Here is a 15,445-nt window from a genome sequence, read left to right on the forward strand (position 1 = left end):
TTTATGTGGCCCTGCACATTTAATTAGTTTAAGAAAATTTAAATCCTGATGAATAAGCTGACTGCATGGGCACTTTCATGAATTTTCCATTTGTAACATCAATCGGAGCCAGAAGAGCCTAAAGCTTAAAAAGTCTTCTGTGAAAGTGTCCTTCTGCTAAAACAGATAGCCCTAACATGCTTTGCTATAACCGATTTAACACACAATAGAAAGTAACAAGACTGATACCATAGTGAAAAAACAGAACCATTTGATCATGTAGGAACACGTGCAGTTTCAGACGTGTGATGATGCATTGATACATTTCTCTGGTAGTTCATTATGTAACAGATGAAGTAGAATTTAAACACGTTTTTGCTATTCAGAGCAGATTTGGAAGTAAATAGCAGATTTGGAAGTAAATTTGGAAGTAGCAACATAAACAATAGCCTTTTTTTTTTATTATCAGAGGTACCTACTTTTTTCCCCTGATGTGGCTAGTTCTTTCTCAGATTTTTTTCTCTAAAGCCCGAGATTTAACATTTACTTCTGCAATTTTCCTTCTACAGTGGCGATGCATTCCTTTAGGTTCCGAAAAGTAGATGCCGTCACTGTGGCATTCAGTTCCATGGTTTGTCATCTTAGAGAAAACGGTACTTTTTCATTTTGCCGGCGCAGGCGATAATGGTACAACCGGAACCAAACGGAATATCCTCCCTGGTAACCTTTTACGCCTCATTTTCAAAACAAGTCGCCGCCATTTCTTATCAGATTGATTTTCTCTTTCAATACTGGCATAGAATTACATATAATTTTTACCAGATAGTTCAATTTTATGCCCTAAGGCCATTCCCGATAATTAAGTCAATTAGAATGAAATCACACCGCTCACCCGAAGGCGAAAATATAGAAAAGGCAAAGTCAAGAGTTAAATTTATCCATTCTAATGAAAATGCACTAAAGAAGTAAAGCACTGCGGTTTTACTTAATTTCTGAGTAAGCTATTCGTACGAATTGAAATAATTCTTACATTTAAACTTGTGTTCCAAATTTTGATTTAAATTGTAATTAATGTAGATAATTACTGAGAGAATTAGATTTTTGTAGCGTAGTTTACCTGAGATCAGATCATTTGAGTTATGTGATATGAACCGGCGAATCAGGATGTTGAACCGAAAGCATAGTAAATTCTTAAATTAATGTCTTTTGACAAATTTATTGTCTTTATTTATTGGCTTTTTACAAAATTTTAAACGATATTAAAATGTTTATACCTTCAAAATAAAAAATTCGTAGAAGTAACATTTGTTAACATTTTTTTATGTGTATACTGTACTATGTTGTCGCCAATAAAGTCTGTTTGGCGAGATTTGTGCCGGCGAAACGGAAAAGTACCGAGAAAAACCAATGCCATTTCTCCTTTTATTTCCGCATTTGCAGTAATGTCCTTTCTACTGGCAGTGGCAATGCTCTTTCGTCTTTTTAGTAATGGAATTTATGTAAACTCACACTAAGCACTTTTAAAGATCTCTTAAAATACTGAGGTCAAATGAAATGGAAAACCTGAAACTTTATTATCAATTCCAGCCAAAGCAATTTATTTTTCATGTGATAGAAAGTAGCTGAAAACAGTTAAAGGAGAATTAAGAGATAAAATTGAATTCTTCCTTAACAAATAAAAGAGAGAATGTTTTTTTCTGTTAAAAATTTGCAATTTTTTAAGAAATAAAACCTGCAAATTATAATATCATTCATTGAGCAAAGGTTAAAAATCGCTGAATACGTGAGCTCAACTGCACATCAGTCAAAGCAGATTAAGTGTCAACTAATTTATAGCCTCCTATTTGTCTCACAACCAAAGGGGTGAGGCAAGAGTAGAACTTTCTAGAAAAATTGATCCTAGGATGAGTATGTTTCCCGTGAACTTACAAAATATCACCAGATTAGCAATCGATTACCAAATATCACGCACCTGGTAATCAAAAGACCTAGCTACAGCCATACAGACATTAATGCTGCATCTCATTGGTTCTCCTTATATAGGGTTTCTCGAAATGTTGTTTACAAAATTTACAGTCTGATCTGTCAGACCATGATGAACAAGTTTTACACTGTTACTTTACAAGCTTAAACCGAAACTGTGACTAACCACTCCTAGTGGGTGATGTTTGCAAGCATATTGAAGAGCGGAAAGGGGGATTTTTTTCAAGCAAGAATGTTGGAGGAAAAGGATGCATTGGTTCAATAATGAGGAAATGGCTGATGTATTCTGCTTATTGAGTCATGGATGGAAATGAACAACCCATGAGATGCATACCCGAGAGCTCTTCCCAAATACACGCCTGCCAAGTTATCCATTGCATAAAGAATTACACTGCAGATTAAGTGAAGCTTGAGTAAGCAGCCACATTGGCCAGCAACGTCCTACAGCTACACCTGCCATAGAGGAAGCTGTGCTACAGGAAACTGAAAGGCTTCCCGCCATAAAAAAAAATCTCCTCACCCTATGGATTCTTCTCATGGGGATACATAAAGTCCCTGGTTTACAAAACACCTGTAACATCTGAGATCAACCTTGTTGCCAGAATCATGGAAGTAGCAGTATGTGTTTGTGACATTCATGGCCAATTTGAATGAGTCTGTAAATTCACGCATCAATGCTGTGAAATATGCATTGTGGTAAATGGATGGAATTCTGGAAATTTCCTGTAACTATGATTGTTTCCTTCATACATATTGTATGTTCCGTCTTTCAATATAAGTGGACTGTAATGTGACTTGATATTCCCTCAGTATAGAACTTAAGAAACTTCAGACACATAATGATGACCGAAACTCTTTATTTGCCTTCAAACATTAAGTTGGCTAAGCAAAAGCAAAGAACACGTTGAAACCTCTTGCTTCAGACGCGGATCACAAAGCAAACTCAGAAAAACCTCTGCCTCCTTGAAACTTCAGTAAATCCTTGCCACCTAAAAGCTCCAAAAGCGAGCTTAAAAACCCTAACAAATTTGTGTCTGCACCGCTAGTCAGTACAAAGACAGAAAAACAATTTGCATAACATCGAACACATATCATTACATTTTTTAAAAAAGAATAAAGTCATATCAATGCCGCTATTGACTTCCTTTCTCTGCATGTCGATCATGGTGCTGCAGCACTATACAGTTTGATTTTTGGACAAAACTTACTCCGTAAAATTAGTTTGTCAAGGTCTAATGGACCAACATGTAAAGTTTGTAAATGACCTTTTGGGGCATCATATACTATTACACAATTCCAGGGTCTATTTATTGAGAATTAGTGTTAAATAATAAAGTCAGCTACAATAAGTACACCAAAGTGCAGAGTGATTAGGTTCATTTCATCGCAGAAAACATGAAAAATGTGCAATGGTCCTTTACTGGATTTGAAGTCCGGATATTCCAATGCTAGCCAACCATATTTCTAATTACACCACGAAAGAATGCGGCAAGGAGGGGGATAAGATACCCCACATTCTCCCCCATTTAAAGGATGACTGGGAAGGAGGGGACGTAACTGAAAGATCTTGGTGGTGACAAATTATCATCCCCCATATTTTAGCCTGGGTGGCACTACAGAGTCTTAGAATATTTTGGAATATGAAATATAATAAATCTGTGAAGACGACCTCACCAAGATTCACACTCCGAAACTCGAAATACTAGCCAAACGTGGTCCCAATTATATCACAAAGGCACATGGTAAGGAGGGAAAAAATACCTTACTAAGTGGCCAGGAAATGAAAGATTGCATAAAATATAAAATAAACAAACATAAATTAACCACAAAAGTAAGTTAAAATAATAAATAAAAACAATTACAGAGTAACATTAAATATATAAAATCACATATAATATAAAATAAAGCACAAAGAAATAAACACAAATATTTACACCAACATGAAAAATTATCAAACACTGTTTAAATCATGATTAAAATTAACAGTAGGCTTACTGTAAAAGGAAAATGATTTAAGTTTTATTTTTTAATAAAATAAACAAAAGTGCACTGACTCTGGAATTATATCTCCCAATGCTAGCTCCCATCAGAACTTGTCCTACACTCCAGGTCATACAAAAATCTTTTTTGATTCGTCAACTGTGGCATTAAATTTTGAGTAAATGCATGGATTTTGAGAATTTCTGTTCAAAACATGTTAATGTTTCAAACAGTAGTTGTTCAAATCAACAAACATGAAATGATATTAGGAAGCATCGTAATTAGACTCAACAGAACTGGGTTTGTGCACAATTCTTAAATATGAGTAGTTCACTCTGTTAACTATATTATAGACGTCAACTGATCTGGCATGAGAGTAGTATTGCTTATTGTCCAGGAAATATCCAGGAAAAGACTGGTAACCAAGATGCAGTATCATGGTATGGAACAGCACTTTGATCAATGGCCACATGCCTCTACATGTAGTTGCAACTGGGACTATGACTGGCAAACAATACATTAATGAAGTCTTGCCTCATGTTTGCATACTCCATGGCGGTGTCGTTGATAAATTTGTTTTTATGGACAACAATGCAGCATGTCATTGAACGGTTACAGTCCAAAAGTGTCTAGAGAGCTAGGTTATTCAACGCCTCATCGCCAGCACAATATCCAGATATGAATCTCATTGGAAATGTTTGGGATGCTTTGGGGAGGAGTCTTGCTCATCAACAGTGCCTTCCAATAAACAAGAACACCCTCATCCACGTATGACAGAGGAATGGGATAAATTACCCAACAGCTGTTGTATAATGTTGTGCAAAGTATGACAGAGTACCTTAGAATCTTACATCGCCCTACATGGTGAATATGTACCGGACTGACAACTTACACCAGAATGCCTGCAGACAGTAACTGCATTTTTTTTTCTTTTTTTTTTTTTACTTTCATGTATACAGTACAATATAAGCATTTTGCCCATCAAACACTTTTCAAAGTCTTCTAGATTTCAAAGCATAGTAAATTACCTTTATTGCTATGATCTCGTATTTTGGTAGTATTTCATTTCATTTGGCATACAAACACACTTACTTTTTAACGCACTATACAGCTGTTTGTGATCCTCCTCATCAATTGTCTACCAATGTAATGATGATCTGCATGCACCTAATACCAGTGACAGGAACAAATTAATTACTTATGTAAATCTATGTTAGTTTATGAATTATTTCTTTATAGAAAAAATAATGTTCGAAAGTGATAACATAAATAGCTAACAACACCTAATTTAAATTTTATCCTAATTTTAGGGACTTCATTTTTAATCATTCTTTTCTATAAAGCTTGTCTTTCTTTGTGTTTATTGGTAAGTCTAATTCTCCTCTAGTCTTGTGTATACCATTTTAAACGCATGTTTTTAGTAAGTGTTAGTATGAACATTTGCAAGTAACAAATGTTTTAAATATTACAGTAAAAAAAACATTAGCTAGCTCCCTTAATAAAACAACAAGATAAGCCTAGTAATAATTTTATTGAAATATCTATCAAGAAACAGTTGTCTGTTGGGCTAATCAGTTGTCAAAGAATCATGATTCAATATTTGTTGACTGTCACTTCATAACTCTACTATCAGTTTTACCAACTTAACAGTCACATTTTAACTTTCTTCCACTTCTACTTCAGGCACTTGAGAATCAAAAGCTTATTACTGTCTTTTATTTCTTCACATCTTCATTCTTTTTATTCTACTCCATCAGATGTTTTATCCAACATTTCTTGAGCTTTCTTAGACATTTCACCAGCTACTTCTTTCATTACTTCATCCTTTGAGTCTTCAAATGCCACTTCTGTCATTTCCACATCTTTTATGGCTCAAGTTTCTTCTTAAACTCCACTTTCATCTGCTGGGAGTTGCTCTCGCAGCTTTTCTTGGCCGGCTTTTATTTCTCTCACTAACTTTCCTTGGCCAAACTTCATCATTTTATATGTGGTTTTCATCTCTTCTTGTACAGCTTTCATCTCTTCCAGCTGCTACGAAGTCCGTGAACTTCATTTCCTTTGCCATGGCTTTCTCCTGTAGGCGGGTCACTGGCATTCCTGGTATTCACTCGCAAATCCCACATCTGGACACCAGTTGTTGCATTTCTACGGGTTCGTTGATTTGGAGTGATTGACTACAACACTTGATGAAGGGAAAAAATACAATTTAGTAGCCAATATTACTCAGGACAGCTCCAAAAACACGTTTATAGTCATCGAAAAACTACGACAAACACGCTGAAACAATCAGCAACACAGCCTTCAGGCTATCAGGCTATAACAGTGAAGAAAGCTTCATGGCAAAGCACTAGAGTACAGTTCCTGACTCGGTTCGGTCGTTCACGTAATTCAACGCACTCTCGAGACCGTATGGTACAATTCGCGATGCACTCGATAGATTCATCGATGCACTAACTCGCAATACACTCGACACTAGACTGACGATCAACTCACTCGCTACTCCACATACCAGCAGGGTTTATATAGCTTTCAGCCTGCCTTTGAGAACATTCTGGGCCAAATTGGGATGAATTCTTTCCAGAATGTTCTCCATCCATCTATGGCATATTGCCTTCCCTAAATTACTTTATAACAGGACATGGACCCTTCCCCACATATTTCTACGCAAGAAATTTGGCAAATTCTGATATCTGTATATGTGGGGAACAGGGAACTCCTGATCACTATGTTTTCTCATGCCCCTTAACTGAGGATATTCACATAAAATCCCCAAGAACTGACCTCCTGGCATTCCAAAGGTTTTTAATTAAAGATAAACATCAATATTCAAAGCTTCAGAAAATTATGCAACGACACTCTTCCTACAGCCTAGATCTCTGTCAAGTGTAAGTCCACATACAGTTTAAACTTAGTGAACTTTTACATGCTGTGATTATGGACAAAATGGATCCACTCGTGAACTTTATAAACTGCAATAAACCAATATATCTGAAATAACCCATGGACACCTACCTCTTTAGCATTATTATAACAATTCATTTAATATTGTGTTGCCAGTACTAATTATAATTATCTCATTATGTTTATTTGTTTATTAATTATATTTATCTCCTATTTTTGTTGCACCAAATCAGATGTTCAATTTATCTTGTGAATCTCAAATTGCATTCCTACTATTTTGTAATCTACTTATGCCCTACACCATTATTTTTAATAAATACTGGATGCGGGGCGTACTTTGGAATTGCACGATGTACCATAATAGGCAAACTTTAGACCTTTTGAAAAGCTTCAGTCTATGCAAATTCTTATAAAACTTGCAATTACCCCCCTTTTTGTTTTCTAAACGAGTTAGTATGGGAAGGCATTACCAGTTGACCTATGGAACATCGCTGATGTCCCCCATACTTTTACCTTTACCTATGGCATATTGCCAATTTTGTCATCAAATGTCTGCAAATGGGTGATTTTATGCCAAATATGGCAACGCTGCCTTCCCTTGCCATATTTTGGCAACACTAAACCCGCCTTGCAGGAAAGACATCTTACTATGGCTAGGCATTTTGTAACAATATAATTAAACTAAATAAAAGAGGACTAAGTACATAAAAAGAAATCGTAGTGGAAACACAAAATACTGCAGGCAGATGAACAGAAGGTTGAGAGGAGAGCCTAAATAAATCTTTTCTTAGCAAGAAAAATATCTGTATTGTATAATATATTAAAAGCATAAGAATTACATAGTATTAAAAGCATAAGAAGAAACAGCAATAATAAATAACTAACCTTCTGAGCTATCCTTTCAGTATTTTCAAGAAGAAATGCAGCAGCATACCAGTTTCCAGGAAGTGGATTAGATACATTGACAGTCAAAGGTACCATATCAGACATCAAAGTAACGTTATGGAGATGCATTCGACGAACAGAAAAAAAATCTGGGTATGATGCATTCTGCAGCGTCATAACTGGAAAGCTCCCATACTGTAAGTAGCTGGGAAAAAATGAGGAGCAAATATTAAATACTAATTTTTCTGATAGTTTCAAAAATTATATTGTTAATAACAAACAACATTTTACCTCGAAACATCAATAAAAGTTTTCATTACAGTACGAAACTAATCTTATTAACTGTAAATTGGGGGGGGGGAAAGGTATTTGAGCTGCTTGTATTTTACAGTATTAGAAACTACTACACTTACTTTGCATGGTGTAAAAATACATTATAGATAGCCAGAAAACTTTCGTAAGGCAGAAGAACAAAAATAACATTAATTTCTACAGATTCTTATTTTTTTTTATAAAATTCATCTGTTTTCAAAATCTATTTCCAAATATCAGATCAGACTTGTTTACACCTGGGGCATTATGTTTGAATATCACTAATGAATACTTATTTAATTTATATCTTTTCTATTTTGCCTCACTTCACTACAAGGTTTGCTCATCTCAGAATTTATGTAGATCTGAATGACAAGCACATTTATTATAAAGTTAGATGAATTGCACATAGGTTAATGTGACTTCTTTCATCTCATTTGCTCCTTTGAGAGCAATTTTTCATTGATCCTCAATGTTGCTGGCCAATCAGGTATTATTTTACTAAATGAGTAAAGGTGCATTGGAGTACAGTATTCCTGCTGATGCTTCCATGGAATTTCTCTCTTTTTTTGCAAAGCACCACTAGCCCGAGTTGGACGAAAAAGTGCAAAAATAGGTTTGGTTTGCTAAGTTCGAAGTTTGCATATCAGTTGAAGTCTTAGAGAAATCTTGCCTCTGTTAGAATATGTTAGATTAGAACAGGTGAAAGAAGCATGTGTTTTCCAGCAGATCCAGGTGACTGGTACCTTTTTTGTTTGTAATTAGAACAGGCTAATGAAGCTTGTATTCCGCCAGATCCAGGCGAGTATTACCTTTTTGTGATATATAATTTTAGCCTCACAAGGATTAATTTAAAGTTGACGTATATTTGTGTCTGTGCGAAAGGTTTAGCTATTCTAGTGGTGAAAACTTACCTGTGGAATCAACATAATACTTAAGTAACTTTCAAGATGGCTAGTTAAGATTAGTTCGACTCCAGATAGGTATTACCTGTACATCATAATTAATTCTAACTTACAGATATAAGCAAGTCTAGTTTCATTCAGAGAATAGAGCCATGGTTAGATATTTTTTCACTAGGGATAAAGAGGTGAAAGCCATGTATCTTAAGTATGCCTCTACATACAATTCAGTAAACTATGCCAGCACACTTTTATATTCAATAAAGGTAACTAACTGTTTTAAATTATATAACTGTAACTCTTATATCATTTTGAATTGCAGCTTTATTTATTGACAAACATAATACAGAAAATTAATTATAATTTTTAAAATAAAAATATTAAACACCTCTTTTTAAGAAACAGAAAATGACATTGAAATTATATAAATATTAATACAATTAAATATTAAAATCAGTGCTCTAATTTTTCTTATTTTTAACAAAGCAAAATAGTCAATATTTTTTTAGCTTCTTAAATTTATATGATAGGGAGAGAATAGACATATTTGAAAATTTTCCTACTGCAGGTCTTGATTTTGCATAATTTTTATACTATTTTAAATTTCCTGAAGATTCTTTCATTCTGGAAATACTGCCTGGCAACATTAAAAATATTCTTAATGAAATTTCCATGTTCAGATACGATTAAACTAAATTTGCATTAACAAGTTATATTTTAAAACACATAATCTTGTTTTGGTCTCCAGAATTATTCTAATAGCAGATTTTTGGAGCATTTACAGAATTTGCATTTTAAGCATAAGGCAGCTCCTTTTAAAGTGCCTGAATCCGATAAAACTAATTTTTCCCCAGACCAAAAACTAGAAATTCGAAGATAACTCGGTTCATTTTCCACTTCGTACTTAATTTTAGTGGTGAGTTTGTAAGGATTCCAAGTTTTACTAATGTTTATTTTCTTTTAAAACTTTTCTATCACTTCTTATTTTCTACTTCCGGCCAGAATTAAATGTGTTAACTTGTTTATGCAAATTGTACTTGCTAACGCCCAAGTATTTAAGTTGTGGCTTTTTCTCAAGAGTTAGAGAGAGGGAGAGGAAGCGAGCCGCTTGCCACTGCTTTCTTACGAGTTTTCAATCGGTTGCTGCTGCCTTTTAAGGCCAGAGGTTTAGCCTTCTTGATATTTGAAAACGTATTGTAGTTTCAGCAGTTAAGCGTACTACATACGTACCCTTTTAAAAAGGCCAGTGTTAGGCCTTTGTATCCTAATTCAAAGTTAGCTTTTAGTTAGAGTTTTAGTTAGTAGTTTTATATTTTTACGTTCAGATCTCAAGTGGTTGGTCTCTGTATCCCGAAGTACGGGAGCACCTGTAAAGTAATAGAGAATAAAGGGTTCAGTATACCTTTCCTGGGCCCACCAGCGGCCGAGCGGTAAAGTCGCTGAACACTGGTAGTTCGGTCCGAGGTTCGAATCCCGCGAACGGGCTGGCTGCATGGGTGTTTTCGTGGTTTTCCCCATGTGTAACGTGTATACGAGCCAGTTTCCCTTAGAAAGTCCTCCACGAAGGCATCCCTCCCCTTAGGCAGATAGCCCTCGTGTGCTTTGCCGTAATTAAATACACACACATACACACACACACATACCCTTCCTGCTTGTGTTGTCTATTCCACATAATCTGGAACATAGCTTTAGTAAGCTCCCTGTTCTTATTCAGGATACGTTATGTTTCCGAAGCAAGTATTTCCGGACAGTGGCGCCCGAAGAAGACTAACCATGGCCGAGTTTCAAGAAGAATCTGAGGTGCCTGCAGCAGCGGCTCAGAATGCAGAAATGCCAGTTGCCAGAACGGGTTTGGATACATTGTCCAGACCATGCGCGCATCGATGAAACCAGCAGCAAGCTTTGACGAAAACTCACCGGCTACCAATTTTTTTGGAAAAATTCGACGACCACTTCATGCTATATCCAGTCCATGAGTTCCAGAAAGTCACCTTAGCTACCAGCGCTTTGAGGGGCCAAGTGCTTAGTTGGTTCAAATGCATCGGAAAAAATCTCTTGGGTCAAGTAGGAAGTCCCACCTACACTTACGAAAATTTCAAGACCGCCTTAGTAAAGGCCTTCCCTGTCGTAAGAAATCGTGCCAAATTGGAGGCGGAACTCTTCAGCACATACCAGCAACGAATTGAAAATCTCTCAAGCTTTATTATAAGAAAAATACACGTCTTTAAACTTTTGTATGGAAGCCAGCCGGATCCTGAAATAATCCAAGTAATTTTGTGTAGGTTACTTCCCCAAGTACAAGACTTCATTGAATCCAACGACATTGGAAAAGTTATTTGAGCTCGCAATCCAGTTTGAAAGTAGAAGAACGGCGGACATTGAAATAAGACGCCAGCACGAGCAACGAAGCCAATTTGGTGCGCCAAGACCACAGCAGAGGCAAGATCACGGCTACAGAAGCAAGTCGAATCAGTGGTCAAAGAAGCCCGAGTATCTAAAAACAAACGGCGAACGTCGACAGTTCAATAATAAGCCCCCCCCAAAAAAAAGTTTGAAGGCCAGCGGAAAAAGAAGGAAGGCCTGGAAAAGAAGAAAGAAGATTTAAACTGAAACGGATTTCTGCTGACGGGAGGGTGCGGAAGTCCGAAGGCCACTTTTCCTTCAAGCTCAATACAGTGATTGTGAAAAATTTGGTTCTTCCGAAGATTGAAGTATTGGTGAACAATATTCCAGCAACCGCACTCCTGGATACAGGCGCGCAGTGTTCCTGTGTGGCAGAAGATTTTTTTAGGAAATACTTTCATAAATATAGAATATATAATTCGGATAATACGACACTGTTATCTTCGCGGGGGGAACAATGTAAATGCATAGGTAAAGTACCACTCTACGTCCGCATTAAGGACGAGCAGGTAAAACTTATGTTCTTTATCGTAAGAAATCTGCAAGCACACATAATTTTAGGGATAGATTTTCTTTCAGAGGCCGAAGCAACGCTTTGTTTTAACCAAGCGTCCCTTAAGCTGACCATGAAACCAGTGCTGGAAGTAAAAACGGACCCCCCCCACATTAAATCTCCACCACCTTATGCAAATTACAAACCATGAAATCGATACAGGAGATTCACTGCCAGTTCGCCACAAGCCATATCGTTATAGAGTAGCATATTCGAGATATGCTAAGTAAAAAGATCATAACGCCCATCTCAAGTAGTTATGCCAGCCCGGTTGTTCTATGTAAAAAAAAATTACGATTATCCAGTTACACACCCAAAACGGTGGCGTTTCGCAATTGACTATCGCAAATTGAATAACATTACTAAACATCCGGTATATCCGTTACCTATTATTGAAGAAATTTTACGGAACATAACTTCTACGAAATACATGACTACGTTAGATCTAACATCAGGCTATTTCCAGATAGAAGTAAAACCAGAAAATGTGCCTAAGACTGCTTTTATAACTGAGTCTGGCACTTATGCATTCTTGCGTATGCCGTTTGGCCTTTCAGGGGCACCGGCAACATTTCAGCGATGTATGGACATTGTGTTAAGACCTGTTCTAGGAAAGAACACATTTATATATTTAGACGATATCATTATTACTAGTGATAATTTGGATAAAGATATAAAAGATTTGAGAGAGGTGTTTTAATTATTAAATGAGGCCAGTCTAAAATTTAATGTTGAAAAGTGTAAATGTGCAGCCACTGAATTACAATATTTGGGATATAAAATTTGTCAGAAAGAAATCGAGACGGACAAATCAAAAATAATTGCAATTCAAAAGCATCCGCCGCCAAATACGGCGAAGAAGCTGTCTTCTTTCCCCAGGACTTTGTTCATATTATAGGTCCTTTATAAAAAACTTTGCAACTATTGCTGAACCATTGTTAAAATTAAAAAGGAAAAAGGCCAGATTCTCGTGGACGGTCGAAGCCAATAGTGCTTTTGAAAAGTTAAAACAAGCGTTAACACAAGCCCCTGTTTTGAAATTTCCTGAGAGCAACGAGAATTTAAAAATTTCGGCGGACGCTTTGGATTATGCTGTAGGAGCCGTACTTTCCCAAAATAAGCAGCCCGTGGCATTTTTTAGTCGAACTTTAAATGAAACTCAAAGAAATTACTCCGCGACTGAGAGAGAAGCACTTGCAGTTCTGTTAGCAGTGCAGAAGTTCCGAGTCTATTTTGTAAGTGCGCCAGTAACAGTGTATTCTAATCATGCGGCGGTAACTAAATTATATTCAGGGAAGAACTTATCCCCAAGGTTATTAAGATGGGCACTCAAACTACACAGGAATACAATTTGATAATTAAACACACGCCTGGAAAGGAAAATGTCGTAGCAGATGGCCTATCAAGAATAACAATAGATGAAGAAGGTAATATTGTGAAGGTGGCAATGCTCACAGCATATACGATACATTTCCGGGAAACTGTAATAACCGAACTGGGTAAGGATCCGGAATTTAAAAATATATATGACTATTTAAAAGATCCTGAAAATTTTAGCCACCAAGATATTGTGGCGATAAGAAATAGGGCGGCCCATTACGAACTAATAGATGGTATATTATTTTATACAAAAACTACGAATAACAACAACGAATTTCGATCTGTTATCCCAGCTAGTCTTAGATTAAATATACTTCAGGAATTGCATGATTCGCCGTTGGCATCTCATGATGGTATTCGAAAAAATCCATCCAACGCGTATGCAAAGCAGTTTATTTTCCTGCGCTGCAAAAGTTAACAAGGACGTATGTCCAGTCCTACCCAACATGTTAAGCAGTTAATTATGTTAATTTCCGACCGGCCGGGTTTCTAAATAGCATTAGATTTGAGTTTCCAAGTGAAATAATCGATTTATTGGGCCCTTTCCCGAAAAGTCAGTTAAATAAAAGTCGGTATCTCCTTGTTATGGTTGACCACTTTAGTAAGTGGACCGAAATTGTTCACTCAAAACGAGCTTCGGCGAAATTAGTTACTGATTCTATTTTAAATAAATATATTTTAAAATACTGGGCGCCTCTAAAAGTTATATCGGATAATGGTTCTCAGTTTGTAAGTAACATATTTGAAGACATGTGCCCCAAACTGGGCAGACATCATTTGAAAATGGTCCCGTATCGGCCGCAATCAGATATAGCGGAACGGGTCAATAGAAACATAGTTAAAATTATTCGTAGTTATGTTAAAATTTTCATAAAAGCTGGGATAACTATGTCAATGAATTAGCTTTCGCCCTTAGGACCGCCAAACATGACACGACGGGCAAAACTCCTGCTGAGTTATTTTTAGGCAGAAAGATTATAACGTCGTTAGATAAATTATTTCATGTTCAGAAAAAAGCCCCTGAATTTCAAATGACCGATATAGAAAAATTAATTAACGAAGCAAAGAAAAACACTGAAGTAGCACAAAGAAAACGGAAGTTGTATTATGACATGAAACGACGGGGAGTAACTTGTAATGTAAATGTTAAAAATTAAGCATTCACTTTCTTCAGCACCAGAAGATAAAACTGCGAAGTTCTATCCACGATTTGAAGGACCTTATGTAATAGAAAAAGTAACTCAGGCTGTAGTGGTGTTAAAAGCCAAGAATGGTGAAACGTTCACGGCAAATATTGATCAAATCAAACCCTTTTATAATCGTAATAAAATGCAAATATTTAAAGATCTTTTGCAGGATCCGGCACGGCAGGCACAATCGCCAGAGGACAACCACAAGAGTCAGCTATGAATAGAGAGGTATACACGAAAAGAAAGTTCCCCCGTCGGAAAACTGAAGGTAACATGAAAAGTCGTTCCACCGACCAGAACAGAGAGGGCACGACCGCCCCCAACATGAAGAAGGGAAAAGTTCTAATAATGCGAAGAGAGGCAGGAGAAATGGCCGCAACCATAACACTGCTCAAAAACGGATCAGATAGGATTCTACGCAGCAAATGTCCGCGAATCGACCAGGGAAGTCCAGCTGCAGATGCAAGGAAGCAACAAAAATTTGCACAGCCAGCAACTAGATCCAGGTACCAACTGGAGAGAGTTGTCGCGATATGTCCAAGAACAGCTCCCATCAAGCGTCCGAGAGTAGAATCAACAGCTAAGAAGAACGTTTTCAAGGGCCATCAAGCATGCCAAAAGAGAAAACGCATTAAGGAATTGAAGAGCAAACTCGCACAAAGACGGAGGATAAACCAGACAATGGTCTTCGCTACCTTCCAGGACTGGGCAGCTAAGCGGATGTCTGAATATCACAAAGTTAAGTAAAACTTTATGTTACTTCGAAACTTAAAAGTTATTTATTTTTTTTTTTATTTTTTGTTCTTACTGCAAGTGGCAGATTGTAAGGATAAGTTTTACCTCATGTGAGGTCTACCTTTATCGCCAAGAAGGCGAGAAATAGATTTTATTTATTTGTTAGCATGTTTTTCAACTACTCGTGAGTAATCTAAAATTATTGTATAATAGTAATGTGTAAATACTTGAGTATTGTAAAA

The 15,445-nt window shown here is 36.6% G+C and overlaps 1 protein-coding gene across 1 annotated transcript in view; it reads right to left on the minus strand.

The window, feature by feature from the left end:
• The window catches only part of LOC118188723 (transmembrane protein 8B), a 167,526-nt gene that overhangs the window by 73,520 nt on the left and 78,561 nt on the right, over positions 1-15,445 (minus strand). The window contains exon 3 of the mRNA XM_085809561.1: positions 7,729-7,933. Coding sequence (XP_085665687.1) covers positions 7,729-7,933 — 205 coding nt within the window. The remainder of the gene's footprint in view (positions 1-7,728; positions 7,934-15,445) is intronic.

The sequence above is a fragment of the Stegodyphus dumicola genome, chromosome X2 (genome assembly GCF_044657685.1).
Source record: "Stegodyphus dumicola isolate Sdum_Otavi_A_Nest chromosome X2, ASM4465768v1".
NCBI classification, from domain to species: domain Eukaryota; kingdom Metazoa; phylum Arthropoda; class Arachnida; order Araneae; family Eresidae; genus Stegodyphus; species Stegodyphus dumicola.